The sequence below is a fragment of the Pseudorca crassidens genome, chromosome 15 (assembly GCF_039906515.1).
Source record: "Pseudorca crassidens isolate mPseCra1 chromosome 15, mPseCra1.hap1, whole genome shotgun sequence".
NCBI classification, from domain to species: Eukaryota; Metazoa; Chordata; class Mammalia; order Artiodactyla; family Delphinidae; genus Pseudorca; species Pseudorca crassidens.
In genome coordinates, this window is record NC_090310.1 from 38275628 (window position 1) to 38293026 (window position 17399).

Below are 17399 nucleotides of genomic sequence, written 5' to 3' on the forward strand. Positions count from 1 at the left end.
CACATGTCTACACATGCACTCACACACAGGCACACACACTCACAAGCAGACACATGCACACGCATACACACCCACACATTCACACATATATACACACAGGCACATGCACGCACAGAGGCACATACACACACACACTCACACACAGGCACACATGCACACACACTCACGCCCCTCACACCCATCACAGGCAGGACTGGTCAGGTTGCTGCTGGTGTCTGCAGTCCCCACACGGGCACTCTTGGCTGGCGCTACCCTGGGGAGGGAGATCAAGATGCCAAATCAATTGGGAGAAATTGACCTGGGCAGATATTTCTGAGCCATCTGCTTGCTCCCCCAAATTATTCTGAGTGGATGCACTTTGCATCCGAACCCAGGGGTGGTGGGAAGTGGTTGGTTGAACGAACCTCTTTCTCCCAGGCACCCATCCCTCCCTGGGATGCTGTTCCCCCTAGGGCCGGGCGGGGGTGGCTTTAGTCACCCCCACCCCCAAGACAGAGCCCAGGAGTGGCAGAGACAGCCTGGGGCTCAGGAGGCAGCCGTGTTCCCACTTGATCAGGGATGGGGGCAGGGGCCCCAAATGAGCCACCGACTCCCCGCACCCACCAGCCATGGAAGAATCAGATGCATCCCCTGCATCCTCCGGGGCCAAATCCTAACCCTGCCACCCCCAGGAGGCGAGCCGGGACAGCCCCAGCCCTGTCGTTCCTTTCAGCTGGCTTGTGTACACTTTCCCCTGCCTTATCATCTAAGTGTCCCGCTGCCCACTTCCAGCTGGGTGTTTGCCTACCCCCATCCAGCCGAGTATGATCCACTTGCTCTGATTTGCACTGGCTTCAATCGGCTCCAGGGACAATATTTGCTCTGGGAAAGAGTCAAACATTTATTCTCTAATTTATTCAGGGAGCGGTTGTCAAACACAAGCGCCCTTATTATGTGATCTCGTTTCCAGGGCTTGGCCTCTGTCTGGGGTCCGTGCCGAGGCCCAGGTAGCGCTGACCCAGGCTTTCCCCTGCTCAGCACGGCTCTGCCTGCTCCCCGCACCCTCCTGGTGTCGGCATCCTGCTCTGGGACAACTGAGGACAACTGAGTTGGGGGCGGCACTGGGCAGGGCTGTCTCAGATGGGGGCTTGCGGGTGAGTGACCCCCACATTCTGGCTCTTCTCCTTCCAGCCTCGCAAAGAGGCCCAAGCACCAGGGAGCCCAAGGCCTTTCCCAGCGAGGCTGCCAGGGCATCTTCTCTGGGACCCGTTTTCGGGCCTGGGGGGTGGGAGGAGCGCATTTCTCGGGGGTGGAGAGGACAGGAAGCCGAATTCCTCCAGGGTCTGGCATCTGCGTACGCCTCACTCGGCCTGGCCTCTCCAGTCTGCTGTTTGCCTTGGGAGGCCGCTCCCCCCACTGCTGTCTGGCTATTTCTCCTCTTCTGCTCCAGTCCCCCTCCTTCTCCGGGAAGGAAAGCAGAAGAGGTGGCAGTGGGTTCCTGTACCCTCACCTGCCCCCGCTCCACACACCCAGGACGGCCTCTCCCGGGGTCCCCTCCCGCGGCCTCCACGCTCACAGCTTGCTGGTCTGCATGAGCCCGTTGGCCTCGCAGCTGCGTGCGGGCAGCATGGCCTCCTGCAGCCGGCTGCTCTGGCCCGGCCGTGGCTCCGTGGCATCCGCGTCCTCAGTGCCGTAGCTCTTGCGGAGGCACAGAACCTTCCGGAAGCTCTGGCGGAAGTTGTCGGAGAGGAAGCCGTAGAGCAAGGGGTTGGCACAGCTGTTGGCATAGGACAGCACGACCACAAAGAAGTAGGCGCCGGCGGAGGCGGGCTCCTCGGGCAGCACAAAGGCCAGGTTGACGATGTTGACGATGAAGAAGGGCAGCCAGCAGCCCACGAACACCAGCACCACCACCACCACCATGCGGGTCACCTTGCGCTCTGAGCGCCGCCGCGTGGAGCCCACGCGCATGCCCGAGGCCTTCAGCTTCACCACGATGAGCAGGTAGCACAGGCAGATGACCAGCAGCGGCCCAAAGAAGCCTAGCACGGACGTGTAGATGATGAAGATAGCACCCCACAGGCCCACAGGCTCTGGCCAGCTGAGGTTGCAGGTGTTCCACCCCTCCTGGATGTCTGCAAACACCACCAGCGGCAGTGACATGACCAGAGAAAAGGCCCAGACCGTGGCGCTGGCCAGCTTGGCCACCCGAGGGCGGCGCCAGCGGGCGGAGCGGATGGGGTGGACCACGGCCAGGTAGCGGTCCACGCTCATGACGGTCAGGCAGAAGATGCTGGTGAACTGGTTGATGCCATCCAGTGTCATGACCAGGCGGCAGAGCACGGGGCCGAAGGGCCAGTAGGAGATGGCGTTCTGCGTGGCCACGAAGGGCAGCCCCAGCATGAGGAGCACGTCGGCCACGGCCAGGTTGAGGATGTAGATGTTGGTGACCGTCTTCATCTTGGCGTGACGCAGTACCACGTAGATGACCAGCGCATTGCCGCCCAGCCCCACTGTGCACACCAGCAGGTAGAGCACGGGCACCACCACCGCCCGGGCGCCCGGTGAGGGCACCAGCCCCGCCAGCGTCCCATTCTCGCCGCCGCTGCCTGTGGCTGCCGAGGAGGCATTCCAGCTGGTCAGTGGGGAGGCCGGGAACAGAGGCTCCATCGTGGCCGCCGCGGGCAGGGCAGGGTGAGCGGGAGCGCCGGGCGCATCCACTGCAAGAGAATGAAGCACACGGAGCGACTGACCAGGAGGGTGTCTCCCCTGCGCCCGGCCCCACTGGCCCAGGAGGCGCAGGATTACCCCGTGGCGCCAGGTAAACATGATTACTCATGTTCAACTGGGCTGGGAATCACATTAAGCAAATTGTTTGGAAAACAAGCCCAGAGAGGAAGGAGCAGCAGGACAGCTGCCGTGGGGGCAACGGGCAGACGGCCCTGTGAGCCCAGACGCCGTCTGTCGATACCACGATGGCTTCCAGAGACCTGACCGTCCCTCTCCACCCCAATGCCCCCCTTCCTGGCTCACCCATGGCCACTCTCGAGTCTGTGGCTGGCACCGTCTCTCTGAGGCCTTGTGGAGTCCTGGGGGTGGCACTGATACACCCAACTTGCAGATAAGGGACTAAGGATGGTGGGAGTCACCTCCCCAGGGACTCGCAGGACAGGTGGAGAGGGGTGGGGGGAGGGATAAGGAGGCTGAAACATCGGCTGGGCACCGCAAGCCCAGGCCAGCCAGAAGTGCAGTGACATCGGCCAAGCCCGCTCTCCTGGGTGACCCCAAAGCTGGACTCTGGGTTGCCTCCTGGAACCATCGGAGGGTGCCGGGCCTTCCGTGTGGCTGAAAAACCAGAACTCAGGCTGCAGAGGCTCTGCCAGTGTCCAACTGGTGAGCCACGTCCATGTCACCCCAGCAAAGCCCCAGCCGCATGACCAAGAGGAGCTGGTTTCCCTGCCCCCAACAGCTATCCGCCACAGCATGGATGTCACTGGGCCAAGGAGACGACCAGGGACATAGATGCACATGCTCTCTGGCAGGGCCATCACCCAGCCCAAGGACAGCAAGTCTGAAGCCCCAGGCAGAGGACACCGAGCGGGAAGGGGTATATGAGGACCCCACACCATGAACAAGCAAACACATGACAGGCGGAGACGAATTACAGCCTGGGCCACTGGCCAGGAGGAAATGCACGTGTGCGTGTGTGGCGGGGGAACGATATGGGAAGCGTGGACAGAGGGAAGGCTTCGGGGTGATGGGGTTTTGTAGAGAAAGAGCCAAGGCAAAGATGGGGGAATGGCATCTGCAGGTCAGGGTGATGGGCACACGTGTATCCATTATATTGTTTTTGTACTTTTCTCTATGTTTAAATTGTTCATAAAAACGGTGATGCTCAGGAGAAAATAAATACCTCCATTGATGAGAAGAGGAGGAAGGGAAGATGGGGGCTGACACCTCCGGCAGGGGATGTGGGGCTAGCAGGGAGTCTAAGTGCCCCCAGGGGACCAAGACAAGGGCCTGAGCGGGGCTGGAAAGGGCCGTAATGACAAGCCAGGGTCAGCTGAGCCCCCGTGCTCCCAAGTCACCTCAGCACAGAGGCCGCCAGGCCCGGACTGGGGACCCCAGGGTTGGGGAGGGCAACTGAAATCTTGTAGACAAGGGGGCAGAATAACCAACTCTGACAACAACAGGGAAAAACCCTCTGTTCCAGATGGGCGGACACACCCGGATGCTAACAGACACTGGGAAACGCGACCCAGAAAATCAACAGTGAGAAGGTGGATCAGTGGATTCGTTTCAGGTGAAATAAAAGCAAATGACTGAACAAGTGTGCTTAAGATATGTGTTAAAATGTTTAGAATCCTCTAGGAATGGATAAAAATATTCTGAAATGAATTTGGCTTCTGTCTAAGGAGTAAAATGAACAAGTGTCTATTTTTGGAAATTACAACTCTTGGGTGTGAAAAACATCATCATCTGGACAAAAAAAAAAAAGCCCCACAAAAGTCTGGACACAGATGAAGAGAGAATGGGGGAATCGGAAGAGGGGCTGAAGGACTCCCTCGGAGCAGGTGCAGTGGTGGGGGTGCAGAGGTACCTGCAGAACTGACTCAGGGCAAGAGTCCTGCTCAAAAGGGAAACCCTGTCCCTAACAGGATAAAGAAAAAATGCAGCAGCGTCAGAGTCAACCTACAGAGAGTCGAGGACGAAGAGAAAACCCTGAAGAACGCAGACGGGCTGCCTGTACGGAAACCCAGAACAGTACAGGTTAGGATAGGACAACAGGTTCCGTAAGCGGGGTGGGGGGGGGAACTGGGGGAGCCGGGGGAGAGAGAAACGCTGTCACCCCTGGAATCCCCACCGGGAGGAGGCTTCCGGCTGGCCTGAAGGGGAAAGAGACCTTTCTCTGTGCGTTGCTGAATTTGCTGGTCCAGGTGCTGAGCACACCTGCTGTATATCATGACCTGATATGAGGTGTATGACAAAAATTCTGTTAAAAAAAAAGGCCAAGGTAGGCTGCCAAGGGATGACGCATTTCAAGACAAAGCTGGCGGCGGGTGGGGGTGGGGGGGACTTGCCCCGTGGTCCAGTGGTTAAGATTCTGCACTTCCACTGCAGGGGGTGCAGGTTCGATCCCTGGTTGGGGAACTAAGATCCCACATGCCGCGAGACGTGGCCAAAATAAATAAATAAATAAATAATAAAAAAGATGTTTTAAAATACAAAGCTTGGGGGTCCCTTGGGCTGTGCTCTGGGTTGGGGGCAGGGGTGGGTGGGGCTGGTGCCCAGGTGGCAGGAGGGACACCCCGGACACTCTGAGACTGGACACCTGCAGGCTTGATCTGGTGGGTGGGAATTGACCTGTTGATCCCTGTTCCCCAGGGCCTGGCACAGAGGGGCCCCCTCACATTTTAAAAAGAAATTAAATGTAAAATAATGTTTAAAGCTCCCTTGAGGTGCTAATGGGGAAGGAATTCTAGAAGGACGCTGGTCTGGAGACAGCCAGGTGGATTGTGTGAGCATCAGGGTGGAGAGTCCTGGGGCTACACCCTCTCCCCAAAGATATCCAAAGCAGAGGCTTTCTGGGGGCTGGGTGGAGAAGAAGGAGCTCAGACGCACCTGAACGTGAGTTTGATTCTAAATCAGATGAGCACCTTGTCTTCAGGAAGCGGCCAGGTGTTCCTGCTGCCCAGAACCCAGAGGGTGCTGAGCAGACTGCCAGGCCCCTGCATCCCCCCAGATACCCCAACGCCTGAGTTAAACTTCAGAGAAGTGAAGAACAAAATTAGGTTGATCGTGCCGCTCCTGCCTCTTGGAACATAATTCTGCAAGAGCCATCATTCAGAGAGAGCAATCTTCTTAGTCACAGAAATCACACGCTCGTGGGGAACTTATCCCTCCAGCCCTTCCCCTCTGCGGGTAAGGGATTCGGGGTGGGGGGTAGCTGAGGAACGACCACGGGCCAACACTGGGGCTTTCTGACCCAGAGGCCCCCACCAGGAAGGGACCACCTGCCCACTGCTGTGGCACAGGGAATAGAGCCCACCCCCTGCCCCAGCCCTTCCCTACACACTGGCCAAGGGGTCTTAGGTAAGTCACACCACTTCTCTGAGCCCTGGCTCCCTGTAATAGGTGACACCTACAAAGCCACTGAGCAGAGGAAATGAGTCCAGGCACACAGTGGCGCTCAATAGCTGCTGAGATGCCTGACACATAGTAGTGCTCAATAGCCGCTCCCACCCACGTGCCCCAAACAGCCCAGCACCTCCTCCCCAGCACCAGGAGCCCTGGGCTCTGTGGAGAATGTGCCAGAGCCTCCCCGGGGGACCTGGGAGGGGGCCTCGGTGCTCAAGTGTGCCATGCCCTGGGGGAGGATCAGCGTGGTCCAATCCCTTCTAGGCTCACCCAGTGTGAGGTCAGCAGGAAGGAGCCGGCCCTGCAGCCCAGGGGCAGCTGTGGAAGCCACCGAGATCGAGATCGAGGCTTGCTGGTCCTGGGGCCTCACCTGTGCAGGGTGGGGGCAAATGGGCGGAGGATGTCGTGGCTAAGAGGACAGGCCTCAGCACCACCCAAGGGCCCCCACCCAGGCCTGCCTCCCCTGGGACGGCCTGGATCGTGGGTGCAGCCGATGGCAACCCCCATTCCTGTCCCTCCCCTGAAACACGCTCCATCTGTCCTTAAGGCAGCCTTGGTCTGGGGTATCCCTTCCACATGAGGGGGAAACCGAGGTGGGTGAGGGTGGGCTCCATGCAGCAACAGGGAGGCCAGGCTGGTACAGCCCCCTCCTCAGGGTCTCTGCAGGGTCTGCATGCCCTGCAAGAAGTTTCCAAAGCCACATTTGGCCCCCAGCATACTTTCTCAGAACTCCCGGCCACTATCTCACTGGGAACCAATGGTGGGTCATTGTTATCGGTGCCAGCGACCACGTCTGCCCAGGAGGCTCCCCGTCCTCCCCTCGAGTGGCCACTGTCCCCAGGAACCTGTTCTCTTCAAAGGAGGCTCAGCAGCAGCCAGGACTGCCTCACACTTTGCGCAGCAGGCGCTCTCCCACTCGCTTTCTCCCCAGAACCCCAGGCCGGCAGGAGGGGCAGGGACAAGGCAAGTGGGCAGGTGAGGGCCCCACCTGGACCCTGGGTGGGCAGATAGCACACAGGTGAACTTCCAGGCCGCGTGCTCCCTTCTAGAGAGGGTGGCCCCCAGAGCACAGGTGCCAAGGCCTGGACACGCCAGGGTTCCAGCCCCAGCCGCCAGGGCCCCAACCCCTCTACTCCCCAGTCCAGGGTGAAGCACACCGGGAACCCCAGGACCAGGCACCTTGTGCTCTGCAAGGCAGGGCCCTGGAGCTGGCCCAACACTGCCTGCACTCTTCCCACCGCTCACGGACCACCGCCTCCCCTCTGCCAGCACCCCCCACCCAGGGGCCCCCGCGGCTCCTGCGCCGCGCCCTCCGCGGTCTGCTTTTTTCGCACCCACTCCAGCCACAGCCTCCTCGCGAACCCTCCCGGCTGCGCCGCCCACCCTCGCCAGCCCCTGGGCGAGCCCCGCTGCGGCGCCCTCCGTGAGGAGGTCGGGCCGGGAAAGGCACGGTGGGCAGAGCCAGAGCGGGTCGACCCAGTCTCCCTGAGGTTTCTGCCCTGACTCTGGCACATCGGGTCCAGAGGCCGGAGGATGGCGAGGGTGGGGAGCGGGGGAGTGGGAGAGGATGGCGGCCGAGGCTGGGGAGCAGACGGAAGGGGAGGGGAGGGACTCAGGACGGAGGCAGGAGAGCTCCAGGAGTGCCAGGGCGGCGCAGGGCTGCGCGCAGGGTGGTGAGACTCGTGGAGAGGGTAAAGGAGATCTGTGAGGGACCCTGGCGAGAGCGGAGGGAAGGGGCGAGGGCGGGGATGCGGGGGGCAGGGGCGCGCGGCACTCACCTGGGCAGGGCAACCCCTTGGGCCCTCGGGGAGCCAAGTGCCCGCGCTGCGCTGGCTCAGGACTCTGGGCTCCTCTCTGGGGCTCGGGGTGCTGACAGGGAGGCGGGGAGCGGTAAGCGTCGGAGGGAGGTGGGGGTGCCTGGGGCGGGGGGAGGGGCGGGGCTGGGGGCGGGCACTCGGCTCCCCGCGGGGCCCCACGCCCAGTCCATCCTCTGTCCCTTGCTCCTCCCTGGGCCTCCGCAGTTCACCCGCAACCCTCGTCCCGTAGGCGGCGACTCCGATGACAACGGCACCCCCACTACATTCTCTTCTGTCCGCTCTGGCCGCAGACCCGAGCTTGGGGGGTCCTGTCCCCAGAAGGGGTTTGAGGGGACTCAAAGTGCCCTTCCGAAAGTCTGAGGAGGATTGAGGAGGGGCCCTCAACTCGGGGTGAAGCGCTGGAGGCTGACTCTGATGGATAGAGTGGGGCTGTGTCCGAGAGATGGGGGTCAGGACGACGGCCAAGGGGCAGCAGGTGGCCACAGCTGGCTGGGTGGCTCACTCTGGGGTCTCCCCTTAGCAGGCATCAGAGTCACCCAAAAGAAGGCATCTAAACGCAGGTGTCTGCCGGTCACGCCCAGAGTGCTGACTCCACAGGTGGGCAGGCCTGAGAATCTTCATTTCTGCCAAGCTCCCAGGTGCTGCTGCTGCTGCTTCAGGGGCCGCACCTTAACAGCCAGTGACTTTAACCAGCAGCGTTGAGCACCTGTGCTTCATCAGGCAGGGAGAGCTGGGTGGGGTCTGGACATTCCCTCACCAGGATGCAGCCCCCAGCACCCTTACCCTGCCCCCATCTGGGGGAGCTCAGCTCTGGTTGAATGAAATGAGCTGCTCTCAGATGATGGCTTGACCCCCAAGACAGCAGGACCCTCACCCAAGGGGATGCAGGCAGCCATGGGCTGCATGTGGACAGGTGGGGACAGCGTCCCGCTGCCCCTGTATATGGAGGTACTGGCAGGTCCCTCAGCAGGGCTGTATGCCTAGACCCTTTCTTTTCTTCTTCATGGTTTTCTGTGATATTACATTTTCTACAAGGAGCATGGCTTATGATTTAATCAAGAAAAAGCACCTAGAGATCTAAGGATCCCAGCCCGGAGGCCAATGCCGCTCTTCACACAGGCTCCCCTTGGGGAGGCTGGGCTGCTTCCTGGAACACACAGTACCCCCTCCCCAGCCAGACTCAGACCCCCATATGCTCAGGAAGTCACCAGCCTCCCTTCCCCGACCCCAGGCTCTCTCCCTCGTGTCCCCCAGCTCTCTCTCCGAGGAGGCTGCACAGACCCCACTCCCATGGACGTGAGGCCAGGAGCCCAGCCAAGGGGAAATGGAGTTGGGGAGTGGAAAACCACCCCCTCGGAGTGCAGCCCTCCCCTGTAGTCCCTGCCAGTCTGTCCAAAGGCTGAGGAGTCCTGCTGGCCATCAGACGGGCAGCTGCCAGCCTGGCCTGCAGATGGAGGCTCAGCGGCCCGAAAGGAAGCTGATGTCTCTCCTGATGACCTGCTGGGAACAGCGGCTGCAGCAGGACGGCACACGCTGAGGTCCAGATGTCCCAGGTGACTGGTGCAGGAGGCCTTCTGGATGGGACGAAGTGGCAAGCCAGGGCCAGGTTGCATGTCCCGCTTGGCTGGCACATGCATGTGGCCTGTCGCATACCCAGCAGATTCACACACACCCTCTGGATGCGTTTAGGTGGGAGACACAGAGTTCCCTGCGTGCCCAGGTGCCATGGCTCTGCAGGATGGTGCAGATGCTGCTACGGACAAAACAGACAAGGCCGTATTCTGTGAGCTCCAAGGCTGGCAGAGAGAGGGGTGATAGATCAAAAATAATTTAATGGATGTAATTGTAGACTGTCATAAGTGGAGAGGATCAGGGTGACGGGAAAGAGAGCAGTGGAGACAGGAGGCCAGGGAGAGCCTCTCCAAGGCTCACTGTCCTGGGTGCAGGGTCGTGGGGGGGGGGGTCAGTGCCTGGCACACAGGGGGGACATGGCCCTGTGAGCGTTCAGGTGCTTGGTCAGTTACAACCCAGCATTAGGCTGGGACGCCCCCTACACTGTAACATCTGTGGGGTGTCTCACCTGGGCCCCCCTGGGGGCTCTGATTCCAAAGGAGAAAAGATGCCTGGAGAGGTGGTCAGTCCACCCTGAGGCTGCCTTCCTCTCCTCTGTTGCCCCGCTCCTGCCAGGCACCCCCTGGCCTCTGAGCCCTGGTTCTGAGCCCCAGGAGATCAAGTGAGGTGAAGCCCTGAGACACTCTGCGGAGGTCACGCCAGCACCAGAGAGGAGGGTGAGGATTAGTGGCAGCCAGGAGCCATGGCAACGGGACAATGCCCGAGGGACTCCCCAGGGATGACCCCCGGACCCCTCCCATGGGAAACCCACCCTCTCTGTAGCTCTGCTGTGGCCTGTGATCCCCCTTTCCAGAGGTGGAGGCCAGTGGCTGCTGGACGTAACATCCCCCCAGCCACTCTGCCCCTGCCTGTACTCAGGCACCCAGGCTGAGGCTCCCGTAATTATTCAAAAGCGACAGAGGCTGACTCCAGTTCACCTGGAAACACCCAGGAGCTGGGCGGGTCCTGGGGGGCTGTGAAACCCTCTCCACCCTCCTGCCAATCTGGCCTCTCTGCTCCCCAGATGCTCCATACTGCCTCCCACCGCGGAGCCTCTGCCCTGGCTGCAACCCACCTCCCTTTCCCCACCTGTCAGCTTGAACGCCCCCTCCTCCAAGAAGCCCCCTGGCTGCTCCACGCTGGCTGTTTTTCCCTCAGCCACCAGCACTCCCAGACCATGTCCCCTGGCAACATCCTTCCCGGGTGCAGAAGGTGTGAATGCTGGTGAGTGAGCATCTGCAGGCGCCACGGTGGGCTCCCCGGGACGCGTGGGGCCTTCGGTGAGGGCTGAGCCCCTAGGGACCTGGGAGAGGCTGGGCTGACCCTCCTGGCCGTGGTCTCCGGCTTCAGTGGGCACTTTGTTAAGATGCGGCTTCCCTGCCTTTGGGTTGGGAGGTGGGGTGCGGGGGGCTTCACCCCAGGGCTTAGTGGGCATCGTGCTGTGCTGAGCACCCTGGAGGTTCAGGGTACAATGGGGACCAGAGAGCCAGCCCCTGGTAAAGGGGAAGGGAGAACAAGGAATCTGGGTGGAAGACACTCCAGGAGACTTGGCATTCACGCTGGTGAGAAAACCTGCACCCCTGGGGTCACTGGGGCGCCCCACCCCCACCCCCACCCCTGCCAAGGCTCTTCCCTCACTTGCTGGTTGCACCACCTCGGCGAGGCCGCTGGCCGCCCTGCGCACTCTGATTGGCTTAGCTAGGAGAGGGGCAGAAACGTGGGGGTGGGGGGAGCCTGGCCCCACCCAGGCCTAGTGAAGGAGGTGGAGCCCTCGGGTCAGTGAGTCCAGAGGGTCAAGACGGCTGAGTGCCGTGGCCAGTCCCCCAGGAGGAGGGCCTATGCCTCCTGGCCTGGCCCCACTGCCCGCACAGGTGGGCCCCTCCCCAGCCTGCCGCTTGGGGGCGGGAGAGCAGAGCTCTTCGGGTCCCAGCTCTTCATCTGAAGGTGGGGAGACAGGCTTGGAGAGGGTGGGGGCTTGTCTGGGTGCAGAGCAAGCCTGGGCACCCAGACTGGGGCCTGCTCAGGACACCCTGCTGTCCCTCAAATGGAGGGGCTCTGGCAGGGCCTGGGTCATCCTGGAGAGGCCTCTTGGGGTGACTCAGCAGCCCCCTCTTGCCAAAGTCTCCCCATAAGTGGAACTGGTCCTCCGCACCTCCTCAGGTCATTGCTTCTGGGGGCTGCAGGCTCCGCCTGGGCGGGGGTGAGGCGGGGAGCAGCTGAGGCCCGTCCACACGGGGTGTACGGCCATTTCCAGGACCATCCTGCCCATGTGGTGTCGGGTACAGCTGTCGACACTGACTCAGTGGCGGGTGTGAAGGCCTCCAGAGGGAGGGGGAAGGCACGAGCTTCCAAAATTAGCAGACATGCAGTGGGGCTGGCGGTGCCTGTTTGCAGACAGCGTCCCTGATCAGCAGAGACTCGCCAAGTGCCTGCCCTGAGCCCGGAGTGTTTGGGGGACAAACGTGCAAGCACTGCCCTCCTGAGCACAATGACAGAGGTTGTCCCTTTTCCTGAGGTCACTGGGAGAGGGTGGCAGAGTGGCATCCAACCCCCCCCCCCGGCACCAAGGCTGTGGGCTTCCCTTGCTGCCTGGCCAAGGGGGTAGACGGAGGTACCAGGGGAGACCTAAGGTTTGGAGCCCAGGGATGAGGAGACAGCAGTGTTGGGACAAGAGACGGATGACACACCCAGACTGGGGATGCTGTGCGCCAGGGGCCTGGGTCCGAATGGGGGACTGACCGGAAGGCGGTGATGCGCCCACAGAGCTACAGCTCCCCCTCCCCACGCAGTCTGTAGGCTGCATAGACCAGCCTCCCCTGTGGCCCTGACTGGATTTGTGGGTTTCGGCTGGTTCCACCTGCAACAACCTGAACCCCCAGGGGCAGGGACGGGAAATGCCCAAAGGCCGGGAGCGGGGGTTCTAGACATGAGGAGCTGCTGGGCGGCAGGGCCTCCTTCCAGGGGTCTGGGGTCAGCTCGTTGGGGGTGAGACTGAATGTACAAAATGACAAGAGCCAGCCACATGTGACAAGACCACAGAGGTGTGGTCTCCCACGGTCTGGAGGCCAGAAGTCTTCAATCAGCGTGCCGGCAGGGCCGCACTGTCTCCTAAGGCTCTAGGGGAGAATCTGCTTCCTGCCTCTTCCAGCTTCTGGAGGTGGGACCGTCCTTAGCCTCCCCTGGCTGTGGCCGCATCCTTCCAACCCCTGCCTCTGCCTTCACAGGCCTCTCCTCCGGGTCTGTATCTCTCTGCATCCTCTTTTTAGAAGGATACCCCTAAACCCAGGATGAGTTCATCTTGAGATCCCGAATTACATCCGCAAAGGCCTGATTTCCAAATAAGGTCACATGAATTTGGGGGGATGCTTTTCAATCCAGTACATAGGGTGAGCATGTTATGTCTACAACTGAGTAAGTGGGGTGGAGTAGGGGGGGCAGCTGGCAGCCAAGGGGCTGCCTCTGTTGGAACCAGAACGTGAGTTAAACAGGACAAAGACAGTGGTGTCCTGAGAGCACACGTGGGCAGGGACCCATCCCGGCCATTCTCACCCGTGTTTCTTCCCACATGAGCCACCCAGTTACACCGAAACGATGGTGCAGAAGGAAGAGAAAGCACCGTAGCCCCTTTCCTCTGTGCCACCTCGCTCACCAAAGCAGAGGGTTGCAGAGTGTGTGAATTCGAGGGTGAAATCAGCTGCCTGAGTCTTGGGCAGCGTTTCCACTAACATGGTGACAACAAAACACACATGCGCGGACTCACCGTCAAGTAGGAATCACGCAGTTTGGGTGGTTTCACTGAAGAGTGAAACATCTTACAGCTGTGTTTACAACTGACATCACACAATACAGAGACGAATGGTAAAATTCATGTTAATAATTTAAACTTAAAAATTTTCCTCACTTAGAACAATATTAAATCACCAATGAAAAGACCAGGACAAATCGTCAGAGACTGAAGAAGAAAGGAAAACATTTTCTGTATTAGTACCATTCATGGCACTTTTCTCCTGATTTTTGGTCACGGGCCCCGCCAATCATGTAGCCAGGATAGGCAGCCCGTGCCTGGAGCCTCTCGGGGGCCTGGGCTGAAGCTGACCTCCCCACGGTGCCCTCCGCTCCTCCTCTGCCCTTGAGGACACCGTGGAGCCAGCCTGGAGGTGCCCCAATCAAGTGCAATTTAATAATCCAGTGGCCACAATGCCATCCACCCAGCGGATGCCAGAACGACGTAGGGCACTCGGGGCAGTGATGGGCTGCAGGTTCTGGATCCAAGATGGGGGTGACGGACACATGGCTTGGCCTTTAGGAGGGGCTCCAGGGAGGCCAGGGTCTTGGGGGACAGGGTTCTGGACAGAGCCTGGGGTTGGGGGCTCCCACTGACACTTCCATGCCCTGCCTGCTGTGGCCTTGCTGCAGCCGGAAACCCAGGAACTGGCTCCTTGTCATCTTTTTTTTTTTTTAATTAATAGACTTTACATTTTAGGGCAATTTTAGGTTTACAGAAAACAAAGCAAATGGTACAGAGTTCCAATATTCCCCCTCTCCCTCTACACCAGATTCCCTCTACTATCAATCTTGCATTTGTGATGTTTGTTAATATTAATGTTACAATGATTGATAAGATTGATACATTATTATTAACTAATGTGTGTAGCTTCTGTTAGCATTGGTTCTCTGCCTTATACATTCTTTGAGTTTAGACAAATGTGTAATGACATGTATCTATCATTATAGTATCATACAGTGTAGTTTCACTGCCCTAAAAATCCTCTGTGCTCTGCCCGTTCATCCTTTCCTATTCCCAACTCCTAACAACCACTGATCCTTTTACTGTCTCCATAGTTTTGCCTTTTCCAGAATGTCATGTAGTTGGAAGTATACAGTATGTAGCCTTTTCAAACTGGCTTCTTTCACTTAGTAATATGCTTTTAAGGAATTCCCAACGCAGGGGGCCCGAGTTTGATCCCTGGCCAGGGAACTAGATCCCACGTGCTGCAACGAAGATCCTGCGTGCCGCAACTAAGAGATCCTGAGTGCTGCAACTAAGACCCGGCACACCTGAATAAATAAATAAATATATTTTAAATGAGCCATTAAAAAAAAAAGTTTCCTCAGTGTCTTTTCATGGCTCAATAGCTCATTTCTTTTTAGCCCTGAATAATATTCCACCATCTGGATGGACCACAGTTTACTTATCCATTCACCTGCTGATCGCTCCCAGCCCTCCGTCCTTTTAGGGACAGAACAGGTAATACTCAAATTCCCAACCAGTGCCTTCCCGCTGCACATACATCCTGTTCCTCACCTGGATGTTGGGAAGCTGTCCCGGGCCCATCTCACCCTTGCCCTAGGCCTGGTACAGAGCTGGGCCAACACCAGGGTCTCAGCTAGTGTTGGATGATCTTGCCCAAATAACACTGGTCCCTGAACCCAAGGGGGAGATATATCAGCTCTCTGGGCAGCAGAGCCCTGCCACCTCCTCCAGGAAGCCCTCCTCCTTGGAGCTCTGTGGCCACTGTCGGTTTGTGAGTGTTAAAGGGCCCATACTGGGCTGAAGAGTGTCTCCCCAAAATTCATGTCCACCCAGAACCCCAGAATGTGACCTTATTTGGAAACAGGGTCTTTGCAGATGTAATTAAGTGAAAGATCTTAGATGAAGTCCTCCTGGATCAGGGTGGTCCTAAATCCAATGACAGTGTCTTTACAAGAGACAGAAGAAGAGAGACAGAGGAGAAGGCACGTGAAGATGGAGGCAGAGACTGGAGTGACGTGGCCACAGCCAAGGGATACCTGGAGCCCCAGAAGCTGGAAGAGGCAGGAAGGATCCTCACCTAGAGCCTCAGAGGGGAGCGTGACCCTGCCTACAATTTGATCTTGGACTTCCGGCCTCCAGCCTATGAGAGAATGAAATTCTGTTGCTGTAAGTCACCAGGTTTGTGATAATTTGTCCTGGTGGCCCCAGGACACTGGAGAGGCTCAACCCTTACAGGCTCCCTCCCTCCCTTTCTCCCTGGTAACCCCCTGCAGCCCCTCGTCCTGGGCTAACCCTGTGTGCATTCCGGGACTCTGGTCTCCCCTCGGAGACCCCGCTCGTTGTGGCCAGATGTCCAGATGGCCCGGCCGGGTCCTCTGTGGCCCCAGCTCCTCCAGGGGAGAAACGGCTGCATCCCCAGAGCAGGGAGAGGCATACCTTCCCCACTCTCCCCCCCAAACATGAGAGCTCTGCAGGACTTCTGCGTTTGCGTTTCCACATTTAGTATGTTCTGGTGTCGGTGCATTCAAAGTCCATTTGAGGGACTTCCCCGGTGGTGCAGTGGATAAGAATCCGCCTGTCAATGCAGGGGACACAGGTTCGACCCCTGGTCCGGGAAGATCCCACATGCTGTGAAGCAACTAAGCCCGTGTGCCACAGCTACTGAGCCTCACTCTAGCGACTGAGCCACAACTACTGAGCCCACGTGCCACAACTACTGAAGCCTGCATGCCTAGAGCCCGTGTTCCACAACAGGAGATGCCACTGCAATGAGAAGCCTGTGTGCTGCAATGAAGAGTAGCCCCCGCTCGCCGCAACCAGAGAAAGCCCGCGCGCAGCGAGGAAGACCCAATGCAGCCAAAAATAAATAAAAAATAAATTAATTAAAACAGGGGGCTTCCCTGGTGGCGCAGTGGTTGAGAGTCTGCCTGCCGATGCAGGGGACGCGGGTTTGTGCCCTGGTCTGGGAAGATCCCACATGCCGCAGAGCGGCTGGGCCCGTGAGCCATGGCCGCTGAGCCTGCGCATCCGGAGCCTGTGCTCCGCAACGGGAGGGGCCACAACAGTGAGAGGCCCACGTACCGCAAAAAACAACAACAACAACAAAAATTAATTCAAACAAACAAAAAAAACAAAGTCCACTTGAGTCACTTAATTTCCCGCTCGGAGGCAAATCAAGAGGAGCACATTTGTCTGGATTTGTTCACATCAACCAACTTGTACATCAATTAAGAAGCCCACTTCGCTCACCAGATGCCAAAGGAGTGCTCTCTTCTAATAGGTTAGCATTTAGTGATCATCAGTTTATTTCATTCCATTTACATCTGAGAGTCAAATGGCATTTGGAGGCAGAATTCCCCATTAGAGAAAAAGTTGTCAATAAGTCAGCACGAAAACGCAAAGCCCACACTGCTCTGTCTCAGCAAATCGTGGTGCTGGGACTTAGGGGATGGGTGCCCCGCCCCCATCTCATCTCAGCATCTGAGCCCCCAGCCAGGAGTGACTGCCAGGCTCCCAAACACCTCGGCCTCCAGCTGGTGGGAACTTAAATGAGGGATGGCACCTCTGTGTCAGGGGTGGGACTGGGCCATCTGCCATCCTCAGGCTAAGCAGGGGTCCCTCTCAGCTCCAGCCGACGGCTGCCCTTCGAGAACAGAGGCCCAGCATTGCCAGAACTTCTGACTTTTTCAAGAGAAAAATTGTTATGTTCATTGTCCCAGTCCACACGTGCTGTCAGCAAACTCCACCCACAATATCCACCAAGCCTCCCAGCACATCCGGGGCCTCGTCTTGTGCTCGCAGCTGCCCTGACACCAGGGTGCCGGCCACCCGTTCTCTGAGTGAGCCAGCTGACCCGCGGGGAGGTGCCACACACGCGTCCCGACACCTGGCGTGGCAGCCCGGCCTCCTTGGGGCAGCCCAAGTAGGGGTGCAGCTGGGGGACCCTGGCTCTGCCCTGACCAACTATGGACCTAGGACAGTCCACAGCTGTCTGCTTCCTCATCTGTAAAGGGGAACAGTAAAAACAACGAAACTGAACCATCACAACGAAAATACCCATTGTGATGGGCCATGTTCTGAGCCCGCCTGGCTGCTCAGGC

The 17399-nt window shown here is 58.7% G+C and overlaps 1 protein-coding gene across 1 annotated transcript; it reads right to left on the reverse strand.

The window, feature by feature from the left end:
• Nucleotides 1–903: 903 nt before the first annotated feature.
• On the reverse strand, nt 904–7977 carry SSTR5 (somatostatin receptor 5). Its single transcript, XM_067705136.1, has 2 exons — nt 7896–7977; nt 904–2699 (listed from the first exon to the last, which is right to left on the reverse strand). Exon 2 carries the CDS (start codon nt 2647–2649, stop codon nt 1552–1554), a length of 1098 nt encoding a protein of 365 aa, XP_067561237.1. The 5' UTR covers nt 2650–2699; nt 7896–7977; the 3' UTR covers nt 904–1551.
• Between the last annotated feature and the right edge of the window lie 9422 nt (nt 7978–17399).

Bases quoted from the DNA above. Each gene is read 5' to 3' on its own strand.
- SSTR5 (XM_067705136.1), bottom strand. From the start codon at position 2,649: ATGGAGCCTCTGTTCCCGGCCTCCCCACTGACCAGCTGGAATGCCTCC.